This window comes from Leptonychotes weddellii, chromosome 3, assembly GCF_054177405.1.
Source record: "Leptonychotes weddellii isolate Sample4059 chromosome 3, ASM5417740v2, whole genome shotgun sequence".
NCBI lineage: Eukaryota > Metazoa > Chordata > Mammalia > Carnivora > Phocidae > Leptonychotes > Leptonychotes weddellii.
The window spans coordinates 22,576,845-22,603,618 of record NC_138371.1 but is presented as its reverse complement, the minus strand read 5'-3'; the positions used below and the strand labels follow the sequence as shown (position 1 = coordinate 22,603,618).

Genomic DNA, 26,774 nt, shown 5'->3' with positions numbered 1-26,774 from the left:
TGACTCATCATAAACTTGGAGCATGTTGTCATTCAGAGGATTTAGTTATTGGCAATTAACTGTAGTTTCACTATTCTATTTTTCTAGATTCGTGTCCAAAGAGGAGGATTTTTCAACTATCACTTTTCAGGAACATCAAAATCATAGATAAATGTAGAAATTTATATTCCTTTTATATTCTTTGTACAAAAAAATGTACTCCTCCTCACCAAATATTTGTCTCTTGAAACACTAACCTAAAATTCATATTTCGTGGATATTTTTATAAAGCATAGTCTGTTACTTATAAAGCCAATTTTAAAATGTTTTAATTATGGAGTAAAGAAAAAAAGTGTTTAGAGGAGTCTCAAGCATAGAGTTTTTTAAAAATCCATTTAAAATCTCACCAGATTATTTTTAAATTCCTCAACATCTAGACTCCTAGTAATAACCACTCTTATTTCTTCCATATCTACCCATGGTTTATGTGCTACTACACACTTAAAATTCACCACCTTGATAATGTGAATTTTTCTTCCACCTTAAGAAGGCCCTTGTTATTTCTTCCTCCTATTCTTTTCCCCAAGAAGGATGTTTCATTAAGTAACAGTTAAATATTGTATCTTTACACCACATAATGTGTCTATATGTATGTATATACTATATAATCTCTTTTTAGTAGGACAGAATATAATTGTATAATAATAGCTAGCACCGGGGCACCTGGGTGGCTCAGTTGGTTAAGCGACTGCCTTCGGCTCAGGTCGTGATCCTGGAGTCCCTGGATCGAGTCCCGCATCGGGCTCCCTGCTCGGCAGGGAGTCTGCTTCTCCCTCTGACCCTCCCCCCTCTCATGTGCTCTCTCTCATTCTCTCTCTCAAATAAATAAATAAAATCTTTAAAAAAAAATAATAGCTAGCACAAATATAGCACTTGCTTTGAGCCAGGCATTCAGTGAAGATGGTACTATTATTAACCCCACATCCAAATGATAAAATTAAGGTCAAAACATCTAGTAAAGGCCAAACATCTAGTAAATGGCCAAACATCTAGTAAATCATTTTCTTGGGAGTAAAACCCAGGTGCTTTGGCTCTAGAGTGTGTTCCTCAGCATTATGCTGCATTGGGTATGTTTCAGTATATCATCAGGTTTTCCTACAAAAACCAACCACTTTCTGTTTATTTGGGGGGAAATCAAGGTGAAATGAAGAGCATAGACTTTGAAATTAGACAGACATTGGGTTCAAATCCTGAATATGATTTTTAATAGCTCCAAACAATGGGAATATTATTCAACTTTCTGAACATCTGTATATTCAGCTGCAAAACAGGGATGGTTATACTTTATAAGGTGGTGGCAAAGATGAAATTAAACTATATAGATCAAGAGATAGAACCTGGCACTGTTTTGCCAATTACCTGAAATATTGCAGACACCTAAGATCAGTGAGGAGAGATGAATTATTCAATAAATTATGTTTGATCAATGTCCTAATCAATTAAGGATTTTAAAAAATCATACTATACCAAAACTTTTAGGTGGATTAAAAATGTCCATATAATTTTTAAAATACTAGAAGTAAAAGACTAAGACAATGACAAGACCATAAACATAAAAAGGAAAAGAACAATCCATCCACTTAACTAGATAAAAACATAAAATGTTTGTTTATCAAAAGGCAAAATTTTTTAAATTACCTATAAGAGGGAAAGTTATACATAACACACTCAAGAGATAAAAATTTAATGTATTTAATTTGTGATGAGGTCTTTCAAATCCAAAAGGAAAAGACCAACTCCCAATTGAAAATAAAGAAAGCTCATGACTGACTAATTTACAAGAGAAGAAATTAAAATGATTCAGTCAACATATAAAAAGAGGCTCAATGTCAGCTAAAAAAAATGTGAATTTAAAAGACCTCTTTTTCATATTTCAGATCACTGAAATTTAAAACCATAAATAATATCCAGTGGTGTAATGACCAGTGGAAAATATTCTTTATCAAGCATTGTTTAGGACAACTGTAAACTGACCTAGCATTTTTGAAAGATGATGTAGAAAAATACACCAGAATTTATCATATGCAACCTCACTTACACAGAAATCCCACTTCTAAGTATTTAGTCCAAGGAATCACAAAATGCTTTATGAACTAAGATTCACATTATGGCAATCTAATAATATAAAAACTAGAAAATAAATTAAATTACCATTAATATGGCACTTGTTCAATAAATATTTTTATATGTATCTTTTTAAAAAATAAAGTAGAACTCTGCCATGGAAGATGCTCATAGTATATTAAGTAGAGACATAGGTGGCTGAACAGTATTTAAATATATATGTTATGATACCATTTATATATGAAGATATATGCTTCATTATATATCCATAAACAAAACTTACATATTCTTTTTATGTGTCTATTGTTTTAATTTCTAATGATGATACTTAGAAAAATAAATGTACTTCCATTTTGAAAAGTTAATTATGAATTTAGTTTCTCTCTTGTTTATGTTGGGTTTAAGTGTATATGTACAAATATTTTTAAGAAAAAGTTGTGAGTTTAAATGTAACTCAGATTCTGAGGAGTTAGTTAATATTTATCTCTTTACTGTTTATGTTTTGGTGTTAAAAGTTTATGTTGAAATATTTTAAGAAACTTCAAATACTTTCATTAATCTACTCTATAACTCCTTCCATGGGTGCCTAGGTGGCTCAGTCAGTTAAGCAGCTGACTCTTGATTTGGGCTCAGGTCAATATTTGAGGGTCCTGGGATGGAGCCCTGCATCTGGCTCCATGCTCAGCGTGGAGTCTGCTTGATATTCTCTCTCTCCCTCTGTCCCTTTCCCCACTCTCTCTCTCTCTCAAATAAATAAATAAATCTTTTTTAAAAATAAAAATAATAATAGTCCTTCCAACCAGAACTGCCATTTTGCTTGTGCTATAACCATACAAAGGAAGAGGCAGAAAATGTTCTAGCTTTTCATATCCTAGAGTTTCTCAATCTCAATCTCTTCAAATTGTAAAGTCTGCTTTGAAATTTTTGACTATATGTGTGTATTTTGTGGTGATTACATATGTGTGTGCTTCTGTATATCTTGTATGTGCAAAAGATATTAAGAGAGGATATATGAAAAATGCAATACATAGAGTGCATTTAAAATGAAGTAAATATTTAAGTTTTATCATTTGCAGATAGTAGTATGGATTATAAAAAGGCTTTAATCACATGATCGCAACCACTGTAGGCTCAATGTAAACATCAGCAGCATCGCCTCTAAAGTCAAGTTTATAGGGTAATTACATTTCTGAAATGCAGGATCCAATGTACTGTTAGACTAAAATTCAAATTTTGATCAATGGATTTCAGGCAAAAATTGTTTGTTCTAAGATGTTACAAATTTAAAAATATGCTAATGCTTAGTTTTATACTAAAGCGCCATAAAACTGTGTTTCTCCTAACTGCTTCATTTCTTCTCCAAACTGAAAAGTCAACTCTAAGTGTACAGAAAAAGAAAATATATTCATGGTCTGAAAAAGGGCTAAATCAGTCTAACAGGCATAACACTGAAAACTGAAAAAACATGTTAGATTTTTAGTTTATTGTTATCATTTACTTTTTTGGTTGCATGAAAAGTTTAGAAGTCTTAAAGAAGTATGGAATAGTTATATACTTTTTCCCTATCTTGCTTTTTTAACATTTAATTTCTTTCTGCATTTTCTTCTTCCCATTTGCCTTTTTATTGAGTTTACAAAAGATAAAAGAAGTAAATGAGGGTTTGTAAAATGATTAAATGGGTCAAAGAGGAATGTGTTTCTCTGATTCTTTTATTTTTTTTCTTTCGTTTTCTTGTTTTTAGAGTTAAATCTTATCTTTGAAAGGTAGGAGAACTATTGTTTTATTTTTGTTTTGTTTTATTTTGTTTTTTGAAGGAAGTAGGAGAAAAGGAGAAGATAACCCTGACTTAGGGAAATAGTTATAAATTTGTGTTGAAGAAGATTCTATTTTACTTCTGTGAATAATCTATTTTGTCTGGGGCATGTACAAACATACATATAGTAATGTGGGGTAAGAAGCCTAAGTATTAGAAAAAAAGAAGAACAAGCTTTCTGTCAGAAATCAGAAAGGTATAAGACCATGGAAATAATCCAGGCTAAATAAAAAGATAAATATCATTCAATGAGAACATGCATATTTTGATATATAATAAGATTTTATATTTCTTGATTTTATGTGGAACCGAAGAATGAGTTTACCCAAAACAAACAAACAAAAAAAACTCATGTTGCAATAGATCTTTTCTCTGGAAAGTATTTTTAAGGGTCCAAAACAGCTAACATGTGATTTCCTCACAAATTATATTTTATGAATACCGCTATCCTGAGCTGCCTTAAACACTTTCTGGAACAAGGTGGGTTACTCATAAATAAATTAATTCACTATTTAACTTAGTAAACTTAAATTGCATAGGCCTCTTAAGAGTTCATATTTTTTAAAAATGTCCTTTACTATTCACTCACACACGTACAAAATGAACTCAATCACTATGTATATATGCTTATTCCCATGGTAAGACCAAACAAATAAGAAGACATCTCAACAGCAAATTGTTTCTTAGGGTTTGATTTTTAAAAGGACTGATTCACCATGACCACAATAAGTATATGTATTTGTAACAGATAACTTAAATTCTGAGTCTTTTTATTTGATATTTATCATAAGTCAAACACATGCTTAGCAGTGGCACTTGTAGATGGAGAAGAAAATAGTACTTAGTAGAACAGAAGAGTTAAATATTATTTGTTGAAATATCAAAGTATAAGATAGGAAGGGCATAGCTATGTACCCATGAAAACATCATTTGTTTCTGAGCAACAAAGAAATGATGGAGTGAATCGGTAAGTGGCAAAATAAATAAAGAAACCACGAAAATGCCTACAAAAATGCATTCATGAAATGAACTTTCTTCTTGAACAGCAAACTTCTTGAACAGCATTTTTTACACATTTCAGAGCACATCTGCATTTTTTTCCACCACCCCCCAAATGACACTCTGTTATCCTATGTTATTCACTGAAACCAAAAAGCAAACAGAAAATTCAATAGGGTGAATTGCCACAAACTGACCCAGGATGCTTATTACATATTTAGATTCCCAGGTTCCACTTACACTTATTGAACCTTAGTCTCTACAGGAAGTTTCTTGCAAGTGGGCAAGATTTGCAAGCATGCAGTATGTTATAAAAACATGCAATAAGTTGTAAAAATTCACCCATGCTGATTAACGGCCCCCCCTTCTAAGAGTTGAGAAAAAGAGGGAACAGGTCTGACTCAGTTATGTTTAACTGTTTGGTCCAGTGTAGAATGGGAGAAAATGTTCAAAGTTTCTGTTTTAATGTCCGAATAATGTACTTACTACAGTTTTCAGCTTTCCTATTGTCCCGGATCACTATTCTTTGGTTGATAGTGCTGAACAGTGTTGTCCAATTAATGGTATGATAATAACAGAGGTTGCTGTTGTCAGTAATATAGATGTTTCCTGCACTGATTTCCTTCAGAGATTGGAATTGTAGAGAAGTGATGCCCTGTTGCTTAAGGATAAGCAAGGAGAGGCCACTAAAGAGAAGGAAGGGAGGAAAATGGAACAATATTTAATATGTATATATTAATAAATATTTTCTGGCACATATTCTTGAAGTAAAATAAGGATGTCACATCTTACTCCAAAAGAATGCTAATAGAGCATAAAAAAAGGACTGAGTCAGTAAATTGTGATCTGAATATTATTTCTCTACATGCTATATATACTGAGTTTAAAAAGGAATCATTTGACCCCCAAAAAGAAAATGTTCATTTTTAGAGGTATAAATATTAATGATATCTCCATTTCTGTGTACATATTTACCACTGACATATCCGCTCACTATTTTTCCCACTATCCCCCAAGTCTCGAGTTCTTTAAGGATGAAATTCTGTTTTAAATAATTAGGGGAATCTGGCTGGCTCAGTTGGAGGAGCATGAGGCTCTTGATCCCGGGGTCATGAGTATGAGCCCCACATTGAGTGCAAAGATTACTTAAATAAATAAAACTTTAAAAAGCTAAATAATTCACAGCGCTCACCATAGCACATACCCTCCCCAATGTCTATCACCCAGCCACCCCAATGAATCATGGAACACTACATCAAAAACTAATGATGTAATGTATGGTGATTAACATAACATAATAAAATAAAATTTTAAAAAAGCTAAATAATTAATAAATGTTTATGGAATGATTATTCATCTACCTAAAGTAAGACAGTAATTCTACTCTATTTAATAAATTTAGACATGCTTTCAGAGGGTAAATATTACAGAGAATGACTACAGATATTTAGCTTTAATTTATACCTCAGAAACCAAAGTGTAACTGTAATAGTTGAAGAATGTATAAGTAAAGATAGGAGACATTAAAATTAAAGAGAAGAATGAAATTAAGCTAAAAGTTAAAAAAAAATACTCAGAAGGCTTGGACAACTGGGGAAAGCACCTCTAAAAGTTAAATAACAACTATACTGTGGAAACAAATTATCATTCCAAGGAAATTGTTTTTATTTTAACATAGTCTACATTTTGTAATTAAATTCCTTTTCTATTCTCTAAAGAATCATCTGTTTCACACATTTCAATCAACTAATGAACAATATTTTACATTTTGGAGATCAAAGCTGTCCCCTTTTATTTTATTTATAAATCTAAATATACTTTGCTGCCAACACTCAGAATTTTTTCCATGTGCTGTGTGTGTGTATATCTATATATATATACACAGATATATATATAAATACTCATATATATATACACACACATATACCTAAATATATACTTATATACATACATATACATACATACATATTAAAACTCTCTATAAAACTCAGTACATGTGTATTCAACTGAGATGTAATTCGTTCTCTGAAATCTGTGTTCCCATCATAACCATCTTGAGTTTATTACAATGTGAACATAATAATGCTTGACAGATTTTTAACATTTGATGCAATGGATAGTAAAATTTGGTTGCATGTAGAACTTGACAGACTGTATCTCTCAACTATGCCTTTTTATTAAGAACTTTTCCCCTTTACAGTTTAAAACCTCTTACAGATATACCTGTTTTAATCACAAAATTCAGTGGACTTTCTGTGAAATATTATTATGGAATATTTGATGACAATATTGATTTAGGCATCTTTCAGATTTAAGTAGGAAAAATGAAATCTAAATCCTTTATGTAAATCAACTTTTAGCTGTTCATAAATAAGAATCTCATACAGATGAAATCTAAAATAAAATAAAGCAGTGGCTTAATAAATATTAACTCACACATTTTTATTATGTGAATTAAAATATTGATATTAGACTTTTAGTGTGCTTCTGAGCCCTGATTTTTCTGCCCACTGTTAGCCAGCATTTAACGTAGAGCAGTAGACCAAGTCCTGAAATATCAGCCCCATTATGCGTGGTTCAAATGATGGCACCAGAGACAAGAAACTTCTGGTAAAACAGCATTTGTATCCCACACACCTAAGCCATTATCAAGTCATCCCTATGTTAGTTGTTAGTTATGATAACATTATGTTCAAAAACAAAGGTTTGATTTTATGCACTCCATACATGCAAAACACTAAAACTGTTTTAAGTGAGAGGCAGTAGAAAAATCAAACTGTTTATTCTGCATACTTTACTTATTTATTTATTTTTGTATCCTGCATGCTTTAAAGCACAACCAGCGGTATGTTTCATTGGGCTTACCTTTGGAATAAAAAGTGGAAACCCAATATTTCTTGAATCAGTGAAGCTGAAACTTTGAGATATGTACACATGACACTAGTCTTAAAATCTGGAAGACCTGCATCTCTGAACATATATACCTACCTATAGAGTACTCTTCCACCGATGGTCACCAGGTTAGAAAAAACACTGAAGTCGGTCATGTTTGGGGGCCATGACTGTATGTTCAAGAAACCTAAAAAAGACAAGGGCAGTAAAAACACTCAGAATATCATTACCTTAGTAACTGTGTTTAATGCTGAGTATCCTTGAAATATGATGAAAATGTCTTGGAAGATAGGAGGTAAAAAAAAGACACTGAATATTCCTATTTCGAGTCATTCTATTCTATCTCAGAGTTCTTCTTCCAAGATTGAGTGTCTCACCCAAAGTTCCTGGGGCACAATACTCAATAGATAAAGAATACCAAAGTAATGAACACCAAAAATCTAGGTTTCTCAGACACACAGAACCATAGAACCATATATGTAAAAAGAATTAAATGATCCCTAGTTTGATTCATTCTTCTAAAATCAAAACTACTTAGTCTAATTACATAAAGAGAAAAATATAGCTTTAATTTTTCTGGAAATCCTTTACTACTGTATCTCTACACTTATGACATCATTTGTCTGCCTTGCAGCCTAATGCATTCATATATATACCTAAACTTTCTCATTTGATTTTTCATTCTTCAATAGCAAATCCATATCCAAGTCATGTCTATGAGACCCTTATCAGCCACTATATAACAGCCCTGAACATATTAGGTGCTCAATAAATATGTGCCAAATGAGTGTCACATGTTATCCGTGCTCAACAGTACTTCTTGTGAAAAAGTACATAGAAAAACATGGATCAAAAGATCAGTTGACACAAAAACAAAAACATAAAAATGTTAACGATATTTTATTTTATAAATTCCATGGGCTTTCAAAATGTGCACAAATGCTAAGGAATAAAGACACCCATCATTTAAAATGACATGCATTTTTAAAACTAGAATTTGCTTTGAAAATAAGTTGCTGATTTCAATATTATGTAATATTTTCAGGAAAACACTAAAATTCACATAGTTCATAGGACAAAAAACGCACTTAAAAAAAAAAATTACCTGTTATCTCTCTAACTGTCCGGAAGACATTCAGTTTCTCTGGGTCTATGGCTTCAATTGCATTGTAAGGGTCCCTAGAGAATCAAGAAGAGATGCAGCCAAGTTTTAAATCAGATAAAGTGAAAACATAAGAAATGTTACTATAGTTAGTTCATTCAAATTGAATTTTAAGTAGCAATGGAAAGATTAGCAATGCCTTGTCCAAAGTTTGTTATGCTACATGTGAAGGAGAATTAAAAGGTGCTTTGAGGACATTTATGATGATATCAAATATGACTTCTTCTTTGAAGGCTATTCGAATTCTAGAGGAATGGTCCAGTTTGACTATCCTAAAGAAACCTACAAACATGACAAGTCTATTTACAAATAATTTTATTTTATTTTGCCTTAAAATTTTTTTCTTAATTGGGAAAAGTATACACTGCAAATAATTATGGTGAGAACAATTGCCTTTGGGGCTCCTCAAAGCATCCTGAAGTGCTAATAACACCTACAATTTCATAAGGTGGATAAAAACAAGCACATGAAATCATTTTTTCTTTTTTGCTATATCCTTACATTTATTAGTAAATTCTCATAACATTGTATGAAAGTTACTCTTCATAAGGATTATTTAGAGCAATCTTGTTCCTATCTGGTTTATTTATATTTGCTTTTATAGCACAGGAAATATTCTTCCATCTTTATGAATCATACTAACATCTGAAACAAAATTTATAACAAACTTAATATCCAAAAGGTGTAATTTTTGGAGATTTAAAAAAATGTCATCTCCTAATGCATAAATATATTTTTGTAATTAATGTTATTGATATATAGATGCCCTATCTTCTCAAAAATGAACGTAAAGTACCTTTTAAAATTAAATATTTATTGGATTGTTTCAGAAGTTTTCTTCTTAGGAAGATACCTTTCATGTATAATATACTGACCATACCAAACAACTGCATACTTGCAAATAATACCAAACATTTCTCCATAATCCAAGCAATATTTTCAGCTATTTTAAGGAATACCTTTCTTTTCTTTTAAGTTTTATTACTTTGAAAGATGACCTGTGCTATCCTGGGCAAATAGAGACCTCATACCAATATATACCCTATAGAGAAAAATTGAATACTATTCATTGACCACTTCTCCAAGAGAGAGCAAACCTAAGAACAATGAACTTGGGGTTTTTTTAGAAGCACGTATCCGTCCGTAGCAATCACCTGAACTGTATTATTGCTGTGGACATCTGTTGTTTTACATCTTTGAGAACCTTCTTTTTCACTTGGGGAGTAAACAATAGGATACAGTGATTCATTAGATGTGGCCTTAATAGGGCTATCAATCAAGGTGTTCCACAGCCCCCTGACAAACAGAAAGGCATAAGGCCTATCTTCTAGGAATTTGAGTCTGAACCCATTGGCATTAATTCATCCTTGCTTTAGAACCTTGAAAACACTATTAGTTCCAACAACCTTAATCTTTGGAACTCCATTTTACTGGCTCTCTCAACTTGGTTTATCTGCATATGCTTCTATACAGTGAACCATCCTGTATCTTAAAAAATACAAAAAACAAAAAAGAAAACAAAACAACAACAAAAACTCTGCTTGATTAAATACTGTTTCAGTCTATGAAGTATAATCGATACAATGTACCACTAGTTTAACAGGGAGTGTTTTAGAAGGCTTGGAGAAACACTATAAATGAGTTTCCCCATAATTCACACATAATTAAGATTTTCCTCAAAGTGATATGAATGTCTCTCAAAAGCTTAAAGTCCAAATTAAATGTTCTGGCAAATTTGCTCTATTTATAACTGATACATTGAATGAAATACTATGCTTTTGATGAACATGAAGCCAAGAAATTAAGTTCACCATGCGGGAAAAATCTTGTTGTTATCATTTTTTAATGTGCAAAGACTTTTGTATGCAGAGAAAATATCAGCTCTGCAGTAGTAGAATGAACTTTCAACATTTGTTGTTTGATGAAAAGCAGTGTATAGAACAGCTCTGGTCATATAATCAAATATCTTGGCTTTATTGAGAAACACTCACAATTCAGGGCAAGCACACAATAATAGGGTCAGTCTAAACCTTTACTGAGAACACTTCCAAGTTGCCAGGAATGAAATGAATTCTGGCCTGTTCATATGAAGCCCAATGGACCACAGAAATTTTATATACTTAATTTTAGAGATTCAGGACTCTCATAAAATAAGTTGACAGAATCCTACTTACCAACTTCAAAGTACCTGCAGGGAGTTGCATCCTATAGCCACTTGAAATCCATAGTACTTTAAAATTGAGAACTTCCCTAGCTAAATACAGAGCCATGTGAAAGAACTTTATGTCCACCCTGTCATTGTGTTTGGTGATCCAAAATAAAGCTCAGGATAGAGAGAAACTTTTTATAATTCCGTTGAAATCGCTTTATTTTTCACCAAATCCATTATCTCTTTTCCATTGTATATCATCATCACACTCTTATCTAAGCACTTTCTTGTCTGTGTCTCACTGCGACACAGCATGAACATGCTTATTGGGTGAGCATTTTGTTACTCTAAGTACACGCACATGACCATCATCAAACATGAGAAGAGATGAAAGGTGAACATTCCTATGAATAACCCTGAACACAGGTTTGCCTGTGGTTCCCATTCTTTTTTTTTTTTTTTTAAAGATTTTATTTATTTTTTAGAGAGCGAGTGAGAGAGAAACAGCATGAGAGGGGAGAGGGCCAGAGGGAGAAGCAGACTCCCCGCTGAGCCGGGAGCCCGATGTGGGACTCGATCCCAGGACCCCGGGATCATGACCTGAGCCGAAGGCAGACGCTTAACCATCTGAGCCACCCAGGCGCCCTGTGGTTCCCATTCTAAATAAAGAACTAAGAGTGCCTTCTGGCAATGACACCATTGTGTTATAAACTCAACATGGCAATTAATTTTGTTGAGTTCTTTTATATACTAAAATTGTAATTGACAAATTTACAGTAAGTTTATTTTTTGCAGAAACTTGTTTTTGAAAAGTATAATCTCATCTAATTATGAATTTTACCTATTAGCTTAAAGAAATACCTTAGCTATTTTACTCAAACCATACATCCTATTAAAAAATAGTAGAAGATCGAGGGTAATAGGAATTAAGTGAAGTAAAACATGTCTTTAATTTACTAGAAGTTTTTTGCTTATAATACTTCATGCTACTCACATTTAAAATCTCTCTCCATACATGTATGAATTGTATACATGAAAACACATAATGCCTATGCATTTATAAGATGTCTTAGACTTACTGAATTAACTTTTTATCAAAACTTTCCTAAGATCAAGAGAAAGGCTTCAGAATATATATTTTATACTGGCATAAAATTGGGAATGAGAAATACCATACATAACATATATATTTGTCCTGGAAAATGCCTTATATATTATGGTTGAGACACAATAACATTAATTATAATGTTAGTATTAAAATATTCCAAGTTAGGTGCTATGATTAAGAAGAAATAATAATCTTCTGGACTAAGGAAGGAGTATGAGTTATCATAAAGGAAATATTGCCATAAAAATAACTTTGCCTTTATTTGGTTTTCAGTAGTCTACAAAATAATACCTGTTAGACTGCATGTTGTGCTATAACTAGATATAGTCATTGAGATTTTTCTTTAGCACTGCCTCCTCCTTCTTTGCTTTTTTTTATTCGCTCTCTCCCTTTTTTCTCTCCCTCCTTTTTTCCCCCTGCCTCTTTTTTTTTTTGTACCATTTATTAATGTTTTACAATATGCCAGGTACTTGGCTGAGCACTTAAAAATAATTTTTGTTTTTAATCCCTATAATAATCACAGAAGGTTGATATTTATTATAAACCCAATTCTCAACTTTACACTGGAAGAAACTGAGCATTTGACATGTAATAGAAATTGTCTATGTCAGAGCCTCAAATCAAACTCTAGTATAGTCTGGATCAAATTACTGAAGTAGGAACTTTAACTCTTACTTTCTGAGCTCATGTTTAAGAGAGGCTTTGTTTACCTTTCTGTTTCTAATCATCTGAGTCAATTTTCTATAATTCACTGCCACCTGGATGAATTGGCAAGGTTGTTTTCCTTGAAAGTCTGGATTAATCTAATACTTTGTAATGATTCTTCTCATAAATTTGTGAATATATGGTATCTATTGTGCAATGTATTATTATATCTTGACATATCTGCTTCCCTTTTTTGCATTTATTTATTGATATTTCCTCTATTCTGGACATTAGGTGATTCAGAATATGTAAAACCATTTTACAATTAGTATAAATCCTGACTTTTGATAAATATGCTCCATAAGGAACCAAGACTAAAATAAGAATTCTGAACTGCACTCTTGATCGTCTTTGTCAAACTTCCCCACCCATGGTTTACCTACAAGATTAACCATCAGTGGGTTGCTTTTGTTGGTTCATAATCCTTCTACTATCACAGAATTCTTGCAGTGGTTCTCAATGGGGGCAGTATTACCCCACTAAGGGGAAGCTGGGATATTTGCAGAGGCATGTCTGTTGTAACAGAGACTGGGGGACATTATACGCTTTTAGTAATAACCCCAAGCCAAGAAAATTAAATGTCTTTCCCAGCAAAGGTTTGCCTCATGTCTTGAACAACCTTAAATGTCCCATCCAATTAAGGACCCATGTGCACAAACTTCATAGTTGATCATACCATGACTGTGTGTAATTCTGCAGTCAGGTGCCTCTATTTGAATGATTTATTTCTGTCTTCCTCTTGTCATATAACAATATGTCTGTTACTTATTTCCTATTCCAGTGGTCAGCCATTCCTCTACTCTTTATTTCCCCATACTTCTTGCACAGAATAACTTCTAATCTTACGTCTCACAAATCCAAACTTTCATTATAAGTAAGTAGAAGCTGAGCATTTTCCTATCAATACATATTTTATTATCCATTAATTTTCTTGTATTTTTTCTTTAAGTTATAAGTAGAGAATTAGAATCACATTATAAAATTATGTATATAGGTAGGCTATATTACCTATGATTTTTATTTCATAATTCAAAAGGAAGTATGAATACACAATTTATAAAAGATGGATATTGGGTCTGATTAGAATGAAAACAACTTCTCTAATGCAATTTATGAGACTATGTTTTCAAATCTTTCCCCACACTGATGGACTTGAGGCCAATTCATTTATTATACCCATGTGGAAGCAGGCAATGTGAATTAAGTGGGTATGTCTTCCTATTTCTCAGAAGATGCTGTTAACATGATATGATCTTTCATTCATGGTGGTATTTGGTTTTGAAAATAGTTACAGTGTGGATATATTGTTTTAGTAAATGTCATATATGCATTCGATTATATAGATGCACCTAATGTTGACCCAGGTCTCCTACCATTTGGGGCCAAGGAGGTGAGAACAGCAATGTAAATAAATTTAGAGGGTTAGTAGTGACTCTGGTAAATTTGGTTGTCCTATCTCAAAATGGCTAGAAGTTCCTGGCTCTAAAAGATTGTTGCCATGTAGGAGTATGTGCTAAGGGTAACCAAATCTATATATTTTTAAAGAGAAGTTAGAAATCTTGACCATATATTTATTTTTTAAGCACTGCTTGGGCGGAATAAAACAGATCTGGGGCAGAAAGTGTGTACACACCATTATAGTATCTGGCATGAACCCCTATTAAAAGCTACATTTTAAAGTAAAGAAATGCTTTATGCAATAAGACCTACCGTAATTTATTTGCATGGAAAGAAACACTTTGTTCTATTTCTCTTGCTGTTCCTATTTGGACATATTTATTCATAATGTGTTAAATTATTTTGCTTCTAGAAATGATGTGATAGATGTTTCGAGTTAGGATTTTGAATTGAAATATGTGAGTAATATTCTTTATCTGTAGCCTGTAGCACTAATATTTAGGGATTAAGAGTAATATAGATAAACAGATAAAATATAAAGTAAAAATATAGACATTTTTATTACAATTGAAAGAATACAAACTTGGCTGTTTTCCCAGTTAAAACCAGCAGGTGGTTCTGTAATGAAGGAACCCAGAAAATGTTACAATTTTTATTGCTAAAATGAAATTCATTTATTAGATCTCCTATATTAGTACTAATTTCCTAACCTAACTAAAAGAGGAAAAGATAGATACATCAGGCCAAAGAAAATTTCTGAAAGCTCAAGAGAATTTCAACTTACTGATTTGTTCTCTACGAGATACATTTTAAAAGGAATATTAATTTGTTTTCCTGAACTAATCAGTTAGGAATTTGAATCAAATTCCTCACTTCACATTGACACGGTTTCCCTAAACATATCTAAAAATATGTCAAGCTTTCTGAAATCTGTGGATTTGAGGATATCCCACAAATACATTTTAGTTTATATATGAATTTATATTGTCACATCTAAGTAGTTACTAAACCCATAGTCTATGTATCTCAAAACTGTGGTTTTTATTATCATTGCTGGTAAAATCTGCCATTTGATTTTGTTGGAGAAGAGCATTAACGAAGGGCAGAACTCATCTAGGTCAAAAGGAATCAGACAGACACAGCTAAAGAATCTCTTAAGCTTTGTCTATACTTCGTAAAATAATTTTCTACAAAAATTTCATACTGACCCATGAATACCGGTGACAAGGAAGATCAAATTCCCATTGATTTTGGTGCAGTTTATGAATTTGTCAATGTTACTGGAATCCACGGTCTGAGCTGACATCAGTGATCCTGTGCCAATACCGTCACAAGCTGTAGAAATAAGACTCCAAGTCAGGGTGTTGAGAAACTTCTTTTCCGGTCAATAAATTATTGCATTTTTATTATAAAATAATAGTATTTTTTCACTATAAAAATGAAAAGAGTTCATCATAAGAAATAAACAGTTTTCTAACAAATAAAATAATACTTTATTCGTGCAACATTAACTGCTGGGCCTGCTTTAAAATATTTTCCCTGCATGATCGCCTAGTGACCATGACGCATAAAAATCATATCTTATACCAAGTCCCAGGATACCCACACAACACATACGTAACTAAAACAAAACTTACAACAATCAGTACTTGCCTTTGCCACATAAAATCAACTATTTTCTCATCCACCCTAAAATATCATTTTCAAGACTTAAATCCCGGTCACTTGAGTAAAATCATTTCATAGCCTAATGATGGTCTACAAACTATGGTTTTAAAAACATTGTTCTGGGCGCCTGGGTGGCTCAGTTGGTTAAGCGACTGTCTTCGGCTCAGGTCATGATCCTGGAGTCCCGGGATCGAGACCCATGTCGGACTCCCTGCTCAGCAGGGAGTCTGCCTCTCTCTCTGACCCTCCCCCCTCTCATGCTCTCTATCTCATTCTCTCTCTCAAATAAATAAATAAAATCTTTAAAAAAAAACAAAAACATTGTTCTAATTAAGAATATATATTAAACAAAGTACTAATGATGTGAGTTGTAACCAGAATCAAGAGCCATTTAAGTATAAATACTTTTTTTTTTTTAAAGATTTTATTTATTTATTTGAGCAGGGCAGGGGGTGGGGTGGGTGGGTTAGGCAGTATGAGCCTGGGGGGGGGGGGTCAGAGGGAGAGGAAGAGGGAGAAGCAGACTCCCTTCTGAGCACAGAGTCCAATGTAGGGCTTGATCCCAGGACTCCTGAGATCATGACCTGAGTCTAAGGCAGACGCTTAACCAACTGAGCCACCCAGGAGCCCTCATACTTAAATTCTTAAATTGAGTATTACCTGTACTTTTTGAAGGCTCTACTCAAAAATAAAACAAGGCAAATAAAATGTGTGGAGGTGGAGGGGAGAGAGAGAAAGAGGAAAGAGAAAGAGAATGTAGTCTAAAAATAAGTCTGAAGTTTGCCCTTTTTAAAGGCAACCTTTGATACTTTGGAAGGCTTAATATCTTTGGATTGTACTTTCATCCTGCTTAATTTAAGTTTCATTTGGGTGAGGAATTTGAGCACCACAGCTAGAAGGGATTTCTTTCTCTACTAAAATTCTAAAATAGGAATTATCTGCAAAATTTATTTAATACTGACAGTAAATTTCCTTGTCATTTTATATATCTAATCTTTCAAAATAGTTTCGAAGACCTGGAGGGTAAATATCATATTTGTCTCTTTGCACCTTCATATGCATAGCAGATCATTTAGTATAGGGTGGCAAGCAATTAATATGGGTTCTTAATGCTAAAATAATCATGCAATCCCTTGTTATATGCATACCTTCTAAGATTTGCTGCATATAGAATAAAATGTAACTTTTTTCTGAATTTCTATCAAAGTTAACTCCCAGTTTAACCTGGATCATTTAGTATACATCATTCAAAATCAATAATACACACTGCTAAGACAGTTGATACTTTGGGGAACTATTCAAAGTTATGGAAAAGTATGTGTGTGTTCAGAGAGATGAACTCTGCCAGTCCATTAAAAAGTAAATGGAAAAACCTTGGAGTAGGTCCCTGTTCTAGCCAAAATAATTTCAACTATCACTCACCTTTTGGGCAAATATCCGTGCAAGGTTTACACATTTTAATCCCATTTTCTTCTACTTCCATCTTGGAACTAGGGCAGGCACGCACACAAGAACTGGAATCCACCACAAAGTTATCTGATTTGAAAAAAAAGGTGAAATTAGCAATGTTGATGGTCAGCAAACAAGTTTAAAACAAAGTACTTTAGGGCTTGACAATGATTAGCATCATTGATAGTATACATGTCTGTCTCTTTCCCTAAAACAACTCTGTTTAAATATCTCAACCTGAAATAGAATCTACGAACATCCACATCTAATCCAAGGGCAGCGTGTGTTAACAACAGTTAGTCCCTGCTTGACTATAGCTCCGCAACCTGAATTGCCCCCAAGATAGAGTGAATTTCTTTTATAGACTTAGGAAACTATATGACATTTAGTTTGTGTTTTTCAATAGTTCCACTTCATTTCATGTCATGATGCAAGTCTGAAGTCTAAAAATACTTCAAGTTACACGAAGCACAAATGAAGCTGACGTTGAATTGCCTTGGATCCAGAGAGGCACTTCATATCCAGGAGGAAATGTTTAAAATGTGTTCTATCTTTCAGTGGAAAGCCATAGAAACTGTTCCATAGTTTTATACGAAGAAACAAAATGGAATTTGAAAGGCAGCACTTTAGGAAAGGTATACTACATAAATCAGGAATGTCTGATTACCTGATACGTTGGTGAAATACTTATGGCTCCAGTGATCTGAAATATGCCAGGACATTGCCTGCCCCCCAAAAAAGAACCCAGATAATTGTGTCTAGAGCCTCTCACAGTAAAGGGAAAACACAATGCCTGCTAGGCCACTTTATATATATATATATATATTATTAAGATTTTTTTTTTTTTTAATTTACTTATTCAACAGAGAGAGATAGTAAGAGAGGGAACACAAGCACAGAGGAGTTGGAAAAGGAGAAGCAGGCTCCCCACTGAGCAGGGAGCCTGACATGGGCCTCGATCCCAGGACACCAGGATTATGACCTGAGCCGAAGGCAGACACCCAATGACTGAGCCACCCAGGCACCGCAAGGCCACTTTATATTTTAAAGGCAGTATCTTCCCTGTCAGGGCATACTGCTTCTGGCCTAATATTCAGTGGTATGGAAGGCTTCTGGCCTTGAAGGGGTCTCAGATCAGGAAAGGCATATGGTACAGAGATGTAAGTCTGGGATGTAAGTATTTCTGCTACTTGGGTCACAAAATCCAAGAGGTGGGGCGCCTGGGTGGCTCAGTTGGTTAAGCTTCCAACTCTTGGTTTTGCCTCAGGTCATGATCTTGGGGTCCTGGGATCCAGCCCTGAGTCAGGCTCCCATGCTCAGAGTGGAGTCTGTTTGAGATTTTTTCCCTTCACTCTCCCTCCCTCTCTGCTCCTCTGCGCTCACACTCTCTTTCTCTCTCTTAAACAAACAAACCCAAGAGGCTATATGATCTTAGGAGTGTCTGTGGTAGGAAATATGCCATATGGAGTTATGGCAAGTCCCAGCTGGAAAATCATATCAGAGACCTCTAGGATTCTAGAGCTAATCCATGCCATCTGCAGCATAGAATTATACACCTTTTTATAAACAGCTCCTTAGATGTTTCTGGGTCCTGATAGAGAGAGAGCACCTAACCATGGGTCACTAATTGATCTTATAGTCAGAACTGCCCAGCATACATCAGGTTTTATTTGAACCATGATGTCATAATGTTGGGCAGGTCCAACAGGAATCCACTGTTAAGATGGAAGCAATGCATTTAAGATTGGATATGAGTCTGGGCAGAGGCACAAGTAAACTGCGTAAGCAGATAGCCCAGCCTCCTTGTGCTGGTACCTCTCACTCGGCTCATACCTGTGGCTGCATGGGGACCAAGAGAGGGCACTTGTGACAAGCTAACAGAGGGAGGACAAAAACTAAGTTTGGTATGTGGGCGCAAGCAGCTCAAAATGAATGGCAGCTGCCCTGCAGCCTCACTGAGGAGGGGACTAGAAAGATGGTAACGAGGAAAAAATTCCTACCAGTGGGCATGGTTCTGGGTAGTTCAAATGATCGTTTACTTTGTATGAAAGTGACCTGCGCTTAGAATAAATGTAGATTCATGAGCAGTGGCTTGCCCATTATTTTGCCCATTATATTGCCCATTCTTCCAATATTTGGAAGAAATATTGGAAAATCTGGGATTGAAGGGAGTCCGGGGTAGAGGGATGTGTATGGATTCTTCGGAGTGGGCACAGTGTGATCATTATATTCCCAGCTATCCACCAGGGGGCGTCCACCACAAAAAAGGTACATTGCGGAGACTGCATCACAGCCTGTTCCCTTCCTGTTCTTCCTCCTTCCTGTCTTCATTCTGAGAATACTCCTCCTTAACAACCTAATCTCTGCCTGAGGGGAACTCAACCTGCAACAAGTGAATGTACTGTATACTATGTAACCATCCCTTCAGCAAGGTCTTCACAAGAATACCCCATATTTAAACACGTCTGCATTTTCGCAGCAATATATGCCAAATGGAGTAAATGCAAATTATAAAGACCCTCGTATCAGTTAGATTCACATTTTGCAGCCAAATGAGTTTCAAAAAATATTTGTCTGAAGTTTTCGAATTTTAGAATTCAAGATTAAGGATTGTAGAGCAGTATTTAGGAGCTAAATGTCTTTGTTTTTCCAAGATAGTTGCAGTTTAACAAACCATGCCTTATGAGCAGGGCCCTTCAAATATTTGAAATTTACATAGATAAATACCGAAGTGTTTTAAATTAGCCTGTAATTTGTTGACCTAAACTATTCTAAGAAAGGAAATTTAGGAGTTACCATATCTAAGGAAACTGGGTGTGTAATTTCACAAAATAGTTTTCAGTGTTTAGCCACTTGCCACAAGTTAGGTGTTGAAAGCTTGTATGCATAATTATTCTTTTAACTAATATAAAAATATTTAATAATAATGAATATTAAATTAACAATAAGTTGTCATTGTTTCCAAAGACTTGTTTTTATATGCTATCCCTCTGATTCTTACTCCCCATCCTTTTGATCATTATAATAACTCTGGGAGAGAAGAGAGCTATGATTATTACCAGCCACATCTTAAAGAGGAGAATACAGAAAACTAAATAGTTCATTTAAAATCACATGAGTAATATGTGGGCAAAGCCAGAACCCACAGCCACTCTAATCCCATGTCCTTTATTCTTCTTACTCAATCACAGGCACAAAATGAAGAAAACCATAATAGTGGTATGCTGTAGCTTGTAAAACCTTCTTCTTTTAAATGAATATATGGACAAATGTAGTGATTTTTTTTTTCCAGTTTTTCCAGTAGATAAAACAATGAAGAAATAATGTCCCATCACTTATTTCAAGCAAAGAAACTGACTGGAGCAAATATGAAGACATATATTTACTGAATTATTGATGAAAGCTAAACTGGTTACTTTGTTTTTTTTTTTAAAGATTTTATTTATTTATTTGAGAGAGAGAGAATGAGAGACAGAGAGCATGAGAGGGAGGAGGGTCAGAGGGAGAAGCAGACTCCCCGCCGAGCATGGAGCCCGATGCGGGACTCGATGCGGGACTCGATCCCGGGACTCCAGGATCATGACCTGAGCCGAAGGCAGCCGCTTAACCAACTGAGCCACCCAGGCGCCCTAAACTGGTTACTTTGAATCCTCAGGATGAGTTGTCAATTTTGTAAAGACCTCTAAACATGCCCTTCACATCTATTGTTATTGTTTAAGATTAGATTTGATATTAAAACTATAGTTCTATACATTCTATTATAAATAAGTAATCAGAAAAGATATTAGGTAAAAATTCATTGTGATTAGAAGCAGACCTCATTCAGTGCAAAGCTTGCTCCTACTTAACTAATCACTTTTCTGAGAAACAGCAGCATGTACAAAAACACTGACGAATAGCGAAAACAGTAAGTTTAGAATGACAGTACACTCTAACCTCAAACATGCCACTCCTTTGCTGAGACTTTGGACCAATCCCTTTAATTTTTTGAATTGCAACTTCCTTATTAGTGAAACGGTTAGCAACAGTACCTATATCCAAGTAATTCACAATATTGTTGCAAATTTTAAATTACAATAAATGTATATGATTTTGTGGGTGTGTTTTTAAATGATGATCTAATTAATTTGGTTATTCTTATCTTGTTACTTACGTGGGCATTTCTTGACACAAAATGCTCCATATGTATACTTTGCATTGAAGTTATGCTCCAGTTGAAAGGTGGTCGGATTGTAGACAAAAGTCTGGGGACACTGAGTAACACATGCTCCGCTGTCATTGAAATTCATGCAGGCCTACAACATAGCAAATATTAATTTCATTTAAGAATAGCCTTCATAATACTCGTTAAAGGAACCCTGCTCTAATACCTTTGTGAGAAGGATGTGTTCTTTACTTATTATATGTATATTTATATAAAACATATGTGTATGTTCTATTCTTATATTTCATAAAAAGTATAAAGCTTGACAGCTTTATAGTAAGTACTTATTTTTAAGTTCAAATTTGTTTTGAACGTCGAAAATTTTACAAAGCTGTTTTCCAATGTCAATGAATATACAATCTATACAAAGATATTGATATTCAAGTTACCTATTCTCTATCCAGTAATCTCCAAACTAATAATTGATCTAAATTATTAAAATTAGCTAATAGTGAAAAATTATTTCAACTCACAGTGTTCAAAGGATTTATGTTGAGTCTTAGAGACTGGTACTAACAACTAACTGCCCAAGTCTACAGTCTAGACTTTTCTTAAAGCTGGTGTTTGGAAAAGTTCAGTGCCGTAGGTGACATGGTAAGCACATTCATCGCCGTTGTACAGCGAGAAAACATTGTGATAGCTATTTAAACTGGACTTGAATAAAAGGCTCTGGCAGGTGACTAGTCAAGTATAAATATGGAGTATGTAATGCCAAAATGAAGAGAAGCAGTCTATACTTAGCTCAGAATTAAATCATATGCTGCCATTTTCTATATGGTCTTTTTCATAATGCCACACCATTCAGTGAAAGCCATCAAGTTCAAACAAAACAATTTGTTTCTGCTGACTTATATATTTGTATTGAGACCTCAATTTGTTAATTTGTTCAAATGCATTTGAGAAGAATTAAAAACAATTTTACCACCTGAGAGGTATTTGGTATAAAAATAGAATGTATGTCTAAGTACATAAAGCATGACTTTCAAAAGAGTGGATGAACTAATTCTCTTAATTAAACAACTTAAACCTTCATAGGAATAATTGAGGCCTTGGAAAGTAAGCTAATACGCACTCAAGCTATATTTTATATTTCATCATAAATTGTATGTATGGTTATTAATAAGAACTAATTCATTCTGTTTCCTCAAAACATTTTCTTCATCAATTGTTGTTTTAGCAAGCACTTTATCACCAACATGACAATTCCCTGATGATGGTCTACTGGATGCATAATCAGAACGAGACTCACTCATGATACATTATTCACTAAGATGACATTTTCCAGGAAGAATCTATTAAAAAGCGATCTACAAAACTCAGTACGTTTTAATTTATGGCTATAAAACTTCATGTGTCCTCATAATTGCTTTACGAACATACTTTATGCAGGGTTGTGCACAGATTGCTTGGCAACAAAGGGACATAAACTAAAGGAATCAAACAAATTTACCTTCCAGACAGCATGCAAAACAACGTTACTTACACCAAGGCCTCGGTCTGGCATTCTTGAACATTCTGTACCAAATGCCAAAGTGGAGTCATTGGACCATCCCATAAAATAATGAAATGAGGATTTCGAGACTCACCCAGCACTCTGTTCATTATGATAATGGAACCATGAAAACAAATGCAATGAAGAACTTCTAAGTAAAAGTTATGGCTATTGTTGGTGTTTCTTGTTGTTACTGTTTTGGAATTGTTAACACCTGCTCAGCATCCTCTACATCAAGCTTTACCTCATGCCTGGTGATAGGCAAGGGAAAAGGTCTCACTTCAAGGCCTGCTAAATCATCTGCCTTAAATTTTTAACATGTTTCTTTTCTTCTTCACTACTCACTTCTGCAATGTATACTTTTGTTTCACTGTAGGATTAGGGTCAACAAATTAAGTTTCTTGTGACGTTAAGAAAACTAAGAAATTATCTATGTCATAAGAGTTTTAATTTATGTTTTGCTTATTTTCAGAGTTAAGTGTCAATTTGAAAAAATATTCAGTTCTAAATATATATGTGTATTCTCTGGATATCTGAAAATGGGAAAAAAGAAAATGAATTTCTGTGTTCATTTTTAACAGCAAAAACAATTTCTTATTTTATGATTTTTAGCTTAAAATGAAAATAATGTCTGTATATGAAATTGTGTTAACTATAGCTCACAGAACTGGTTGTATTCAAAAGAACAGAAAGAACTGTATTGGGGATATTAAAATGTAATTAAAACATGTTCCCAACGAGCTATAAATGTTAATTTTAAGAAAAGAAAAGTGTCCTTTTCTAAAATAAAAATCACACAGATTAGCATATAAATTGCTTTAAGCATACATTGGTAAATCTTATAAATTATGAATAATATTAACTTATAAACAAAATAAACTGGGAAATAGTTAAATTTATGAATAATCTTGAAATCTATGGCTATAACCTTAAAATTTAAATCCAAGAAATGAAATTCAAGAGCCCCCACTCAGAAAACTCAATTATGCAACATAAACAGGTAATCAATGTAAATTTTGGAAGGATGCTATTAGCTTTTAAAAAGATATCTCAATATGTTCCTCTTCACATTCTCTAATACATCTCATCTGTATTGTAAATGATATCAGAAAGACATAATTCATATACTAAAACAGAACAATCCTAGTCAACCAATAGCCACCCAGTGAGGGAATGAATTATAGGAAGGCAGAGCATCTTTCTTAATCCTAAAATGGTTAAACTTGATCTTATTTTAATGTTAAAGAGTCAATGTGCCTGAGTCCAGCCAGGAAGGAGGGAGATGGGAAAAGTAGAAAGGAAGCTCCAAGACTTACAAAGCAGTCTGTGTCCTTCGGTCCTGAGCAGCCCCCAGCACATTCTCTATGACAACAGTCACTGACATAGGGCCCATAGCACCTGCCATCACACTGTTCTGCACACACTGTCCTTGTCACTGTGGAAGACAGAGATGGAACCCTGATCAAAGTCAGTCACCAAGAGAAACTTCTAAGGTGCTTTGGAGTAGCTGAAAAAAGCTGAGCTCTCAGATAACAATACTCAACCCACCGTGGATTCAGTTCAGCTAACGTTTACCAAATGAAGTCTGCAACAGGTCAAAATCACTGTACAAAAACCTTCAAAATTAATACATACACTTGTTTTTATTTTCTTTCTTGTTCCAGCAAACACTTACAATGTTTTACAAAACAATCACACAACTTAGCAGGAAAGAATCAAATTTGAAATAATTGAATGAGGCATTTTGGCAGGTTGCAAAAGATGGAGTCGGCAGTAAAGTCTATCCACAAGGTGCACAGCAAGGTTTTATGACAGAAGATATCCCCGGAAATAATCTAAGCCTTTTAGAGTCAATGCAAAAAGGGAAACAAACTTTTACATGATTCACATTATATCTTACATGATTCATATCAAGCAGATAGATAAATATAGATAGAGATACAGATACATGTATAGATAACTGGTCAGGAGTAGCATAACTGTTTCTTTTCTTGAGATTTAAGTGAGATTTTTACCAAGTTTCCTGTGTAAGGAAGAGAGGAACATCCTCAAAAGAAGGAAAGAAGGAAGCGAGGGAGGAAGGGAGGGAGTGAGGGAGGGAGGGAGGGAGGGAGGGAGGATGGGACGTGGCAGAGAGAGACACATTCATAGTAGATGCAACACAAATTTCCATTGGTCTTTTCTTATAATGTCCTTTGATCCAAGCTGACAGCACTATATTAGGGTATGCTTTAGTAAAAGTCGGTGCTAGAGGCTGGGCATCAAAATTACACCTTTGAGGGACACTTATTCCACTTATTCCAAAGAGATATTTTTAAAGCATTTAGAGAAATGAATGTTACAGAAGATGTATAGCACATCACATCTTGGCTTCTGTATTTCCACTTCAGTCTGATCTCCTTCCATCTTTTGGACTCGTTCTTCAAATCTTCCTTCATGGCTACTATAGCAGCATCTGTCCTTCAAACGACAGCATTCCCCAGAGTTGGTCTTGTCAATTTCTTTGGGTTATGGGCTCGTGCCTAGATGAAATCATCCATCCCCTTTGCATACTACCTATAGGTAGATGACATCAGATCCAAATCTGAATTTTGTATTGAGCAGAGGCATGTATTACCAGCTGCCTACAGAAGACCCCACTTAGATATCCCAAGATGTATAATAAGGAACGTAACTCACTTTCCCATCTCTACCAATCAGGCATATCTCTCTTCTTTGTTCCCTTCTCTTGGTTATTGGTAGCACCATCCACTCAGTAGCTTAGCTAAAGATTGGGGACGTGTTTTCTCTTTCTCCTTTCCCCTCACCCTCGCTTCTCATACCTAATAAAATTATCAAATAAAATTGCCAAGTAATATTCCTCATTACCGTCCCACCCCTCTACTCCAACTTTGTTTGGGAAAGTAATGTCTAAATGATGACATAACCTTCTAATTTCTCAGATCCCAATTAATCTTCCATGCTGCTCTAAAAGCAATGACTTGAAAATACAAGCCACCGCCTATAAATCAGTGCTGTTTTGCAAATAAAACTTGTCATCCCTGTACTAAAGGAGTAAACCCTGAGCAAGGGATAAAAGTCCTTCATCAATTAAACCATCTCTATCTTTACTAGCATTTCTCATTGTGCTTCTCACATCCAACAACACACAATCACCACTTGTGATTCCTGATTTCTTGTATCATTTCCAATTTTGATTCTCATTGCCTTTTTATAATGCTTTCCTCCATGCTAAAAACCCTTCCTGTCTTCTTTGCCTAGCAAATACTCATCTATAAGATCCAGTTCAGATGTCACTTTCTTTCTGAAAACTCCAGATATAGCTCTAGGATGAGTTAGTTTATCACTGTTTCTTCTGAACAAGGGAGAAAGTTAATGCAGATTCCACGTGGTCTGAAGGTCTAGGCTCAAACCCAAACTCTATTCTTGTGATATGGGCAAGTTATTGAATATCTCTGTATTTCACTTTACCAGCTTTAAGATGGATTTGGTATTAGTACCTATCTAATGGGACTGAAGATAAACAGAGGTATAGGTATAAAGTGCTTAACATGGCCCCTGTTAATAGTGGTCAGTAACTGTTGCATATTACTATTTCACTTATCATAATACATTGTATCTTTTTTTTTTTT

General features: G+C 34.3%; 1 protein-coding gene across 2 annotated transcripts in view; it reads right to left on the bottom strand.

Moving 5' to 3' along the window:
- ERBB4 (erb-b2 receptor tyrosine kinase 4) overlaps positions 1 to 26,774 on the bottom strand; it is a 1,058,588-nt gene that overhangs the window by 265,556 nt on the left and 766,258 nt on the right. For both annotated transcript variants that reach the window (XM_081813693.1, XM_081813692.1), the window contains exons 6-12: positions 24,459 to 24,577; positions 21,600 to 21,741; positions 17,420 to 17,533; positions 15,538 to 15,664; positions 8,913 to 8,986; positions 7,904 to 7,994; positions 5,402 to 5,601 (exon numbers count right to left, since the gene is read on the bottom strand). In XM_081813693.1, coding sequence (XP_081669819.1) covers positions 5,402 to 5,601; positions 7,904 to 7,994; positions 8,913 to 8,986; positions 15,538 to 15,664; positions 17,420 to 17,533; positions 21,600 to 21,741; positions 24,459 to 24,577 — 867 coding nt within the window. The remainder of the gene's footprint in view (positions 1 to 5,401; positions 5,602 to 7,903; positions 7,995 to 8,912; positions 8,987 to 15,537; positions 15,665 to 17,419; positions 17,534 to 21,599; positions 21,742 to 24,458; positions 24,578 to 26,774) is intronic.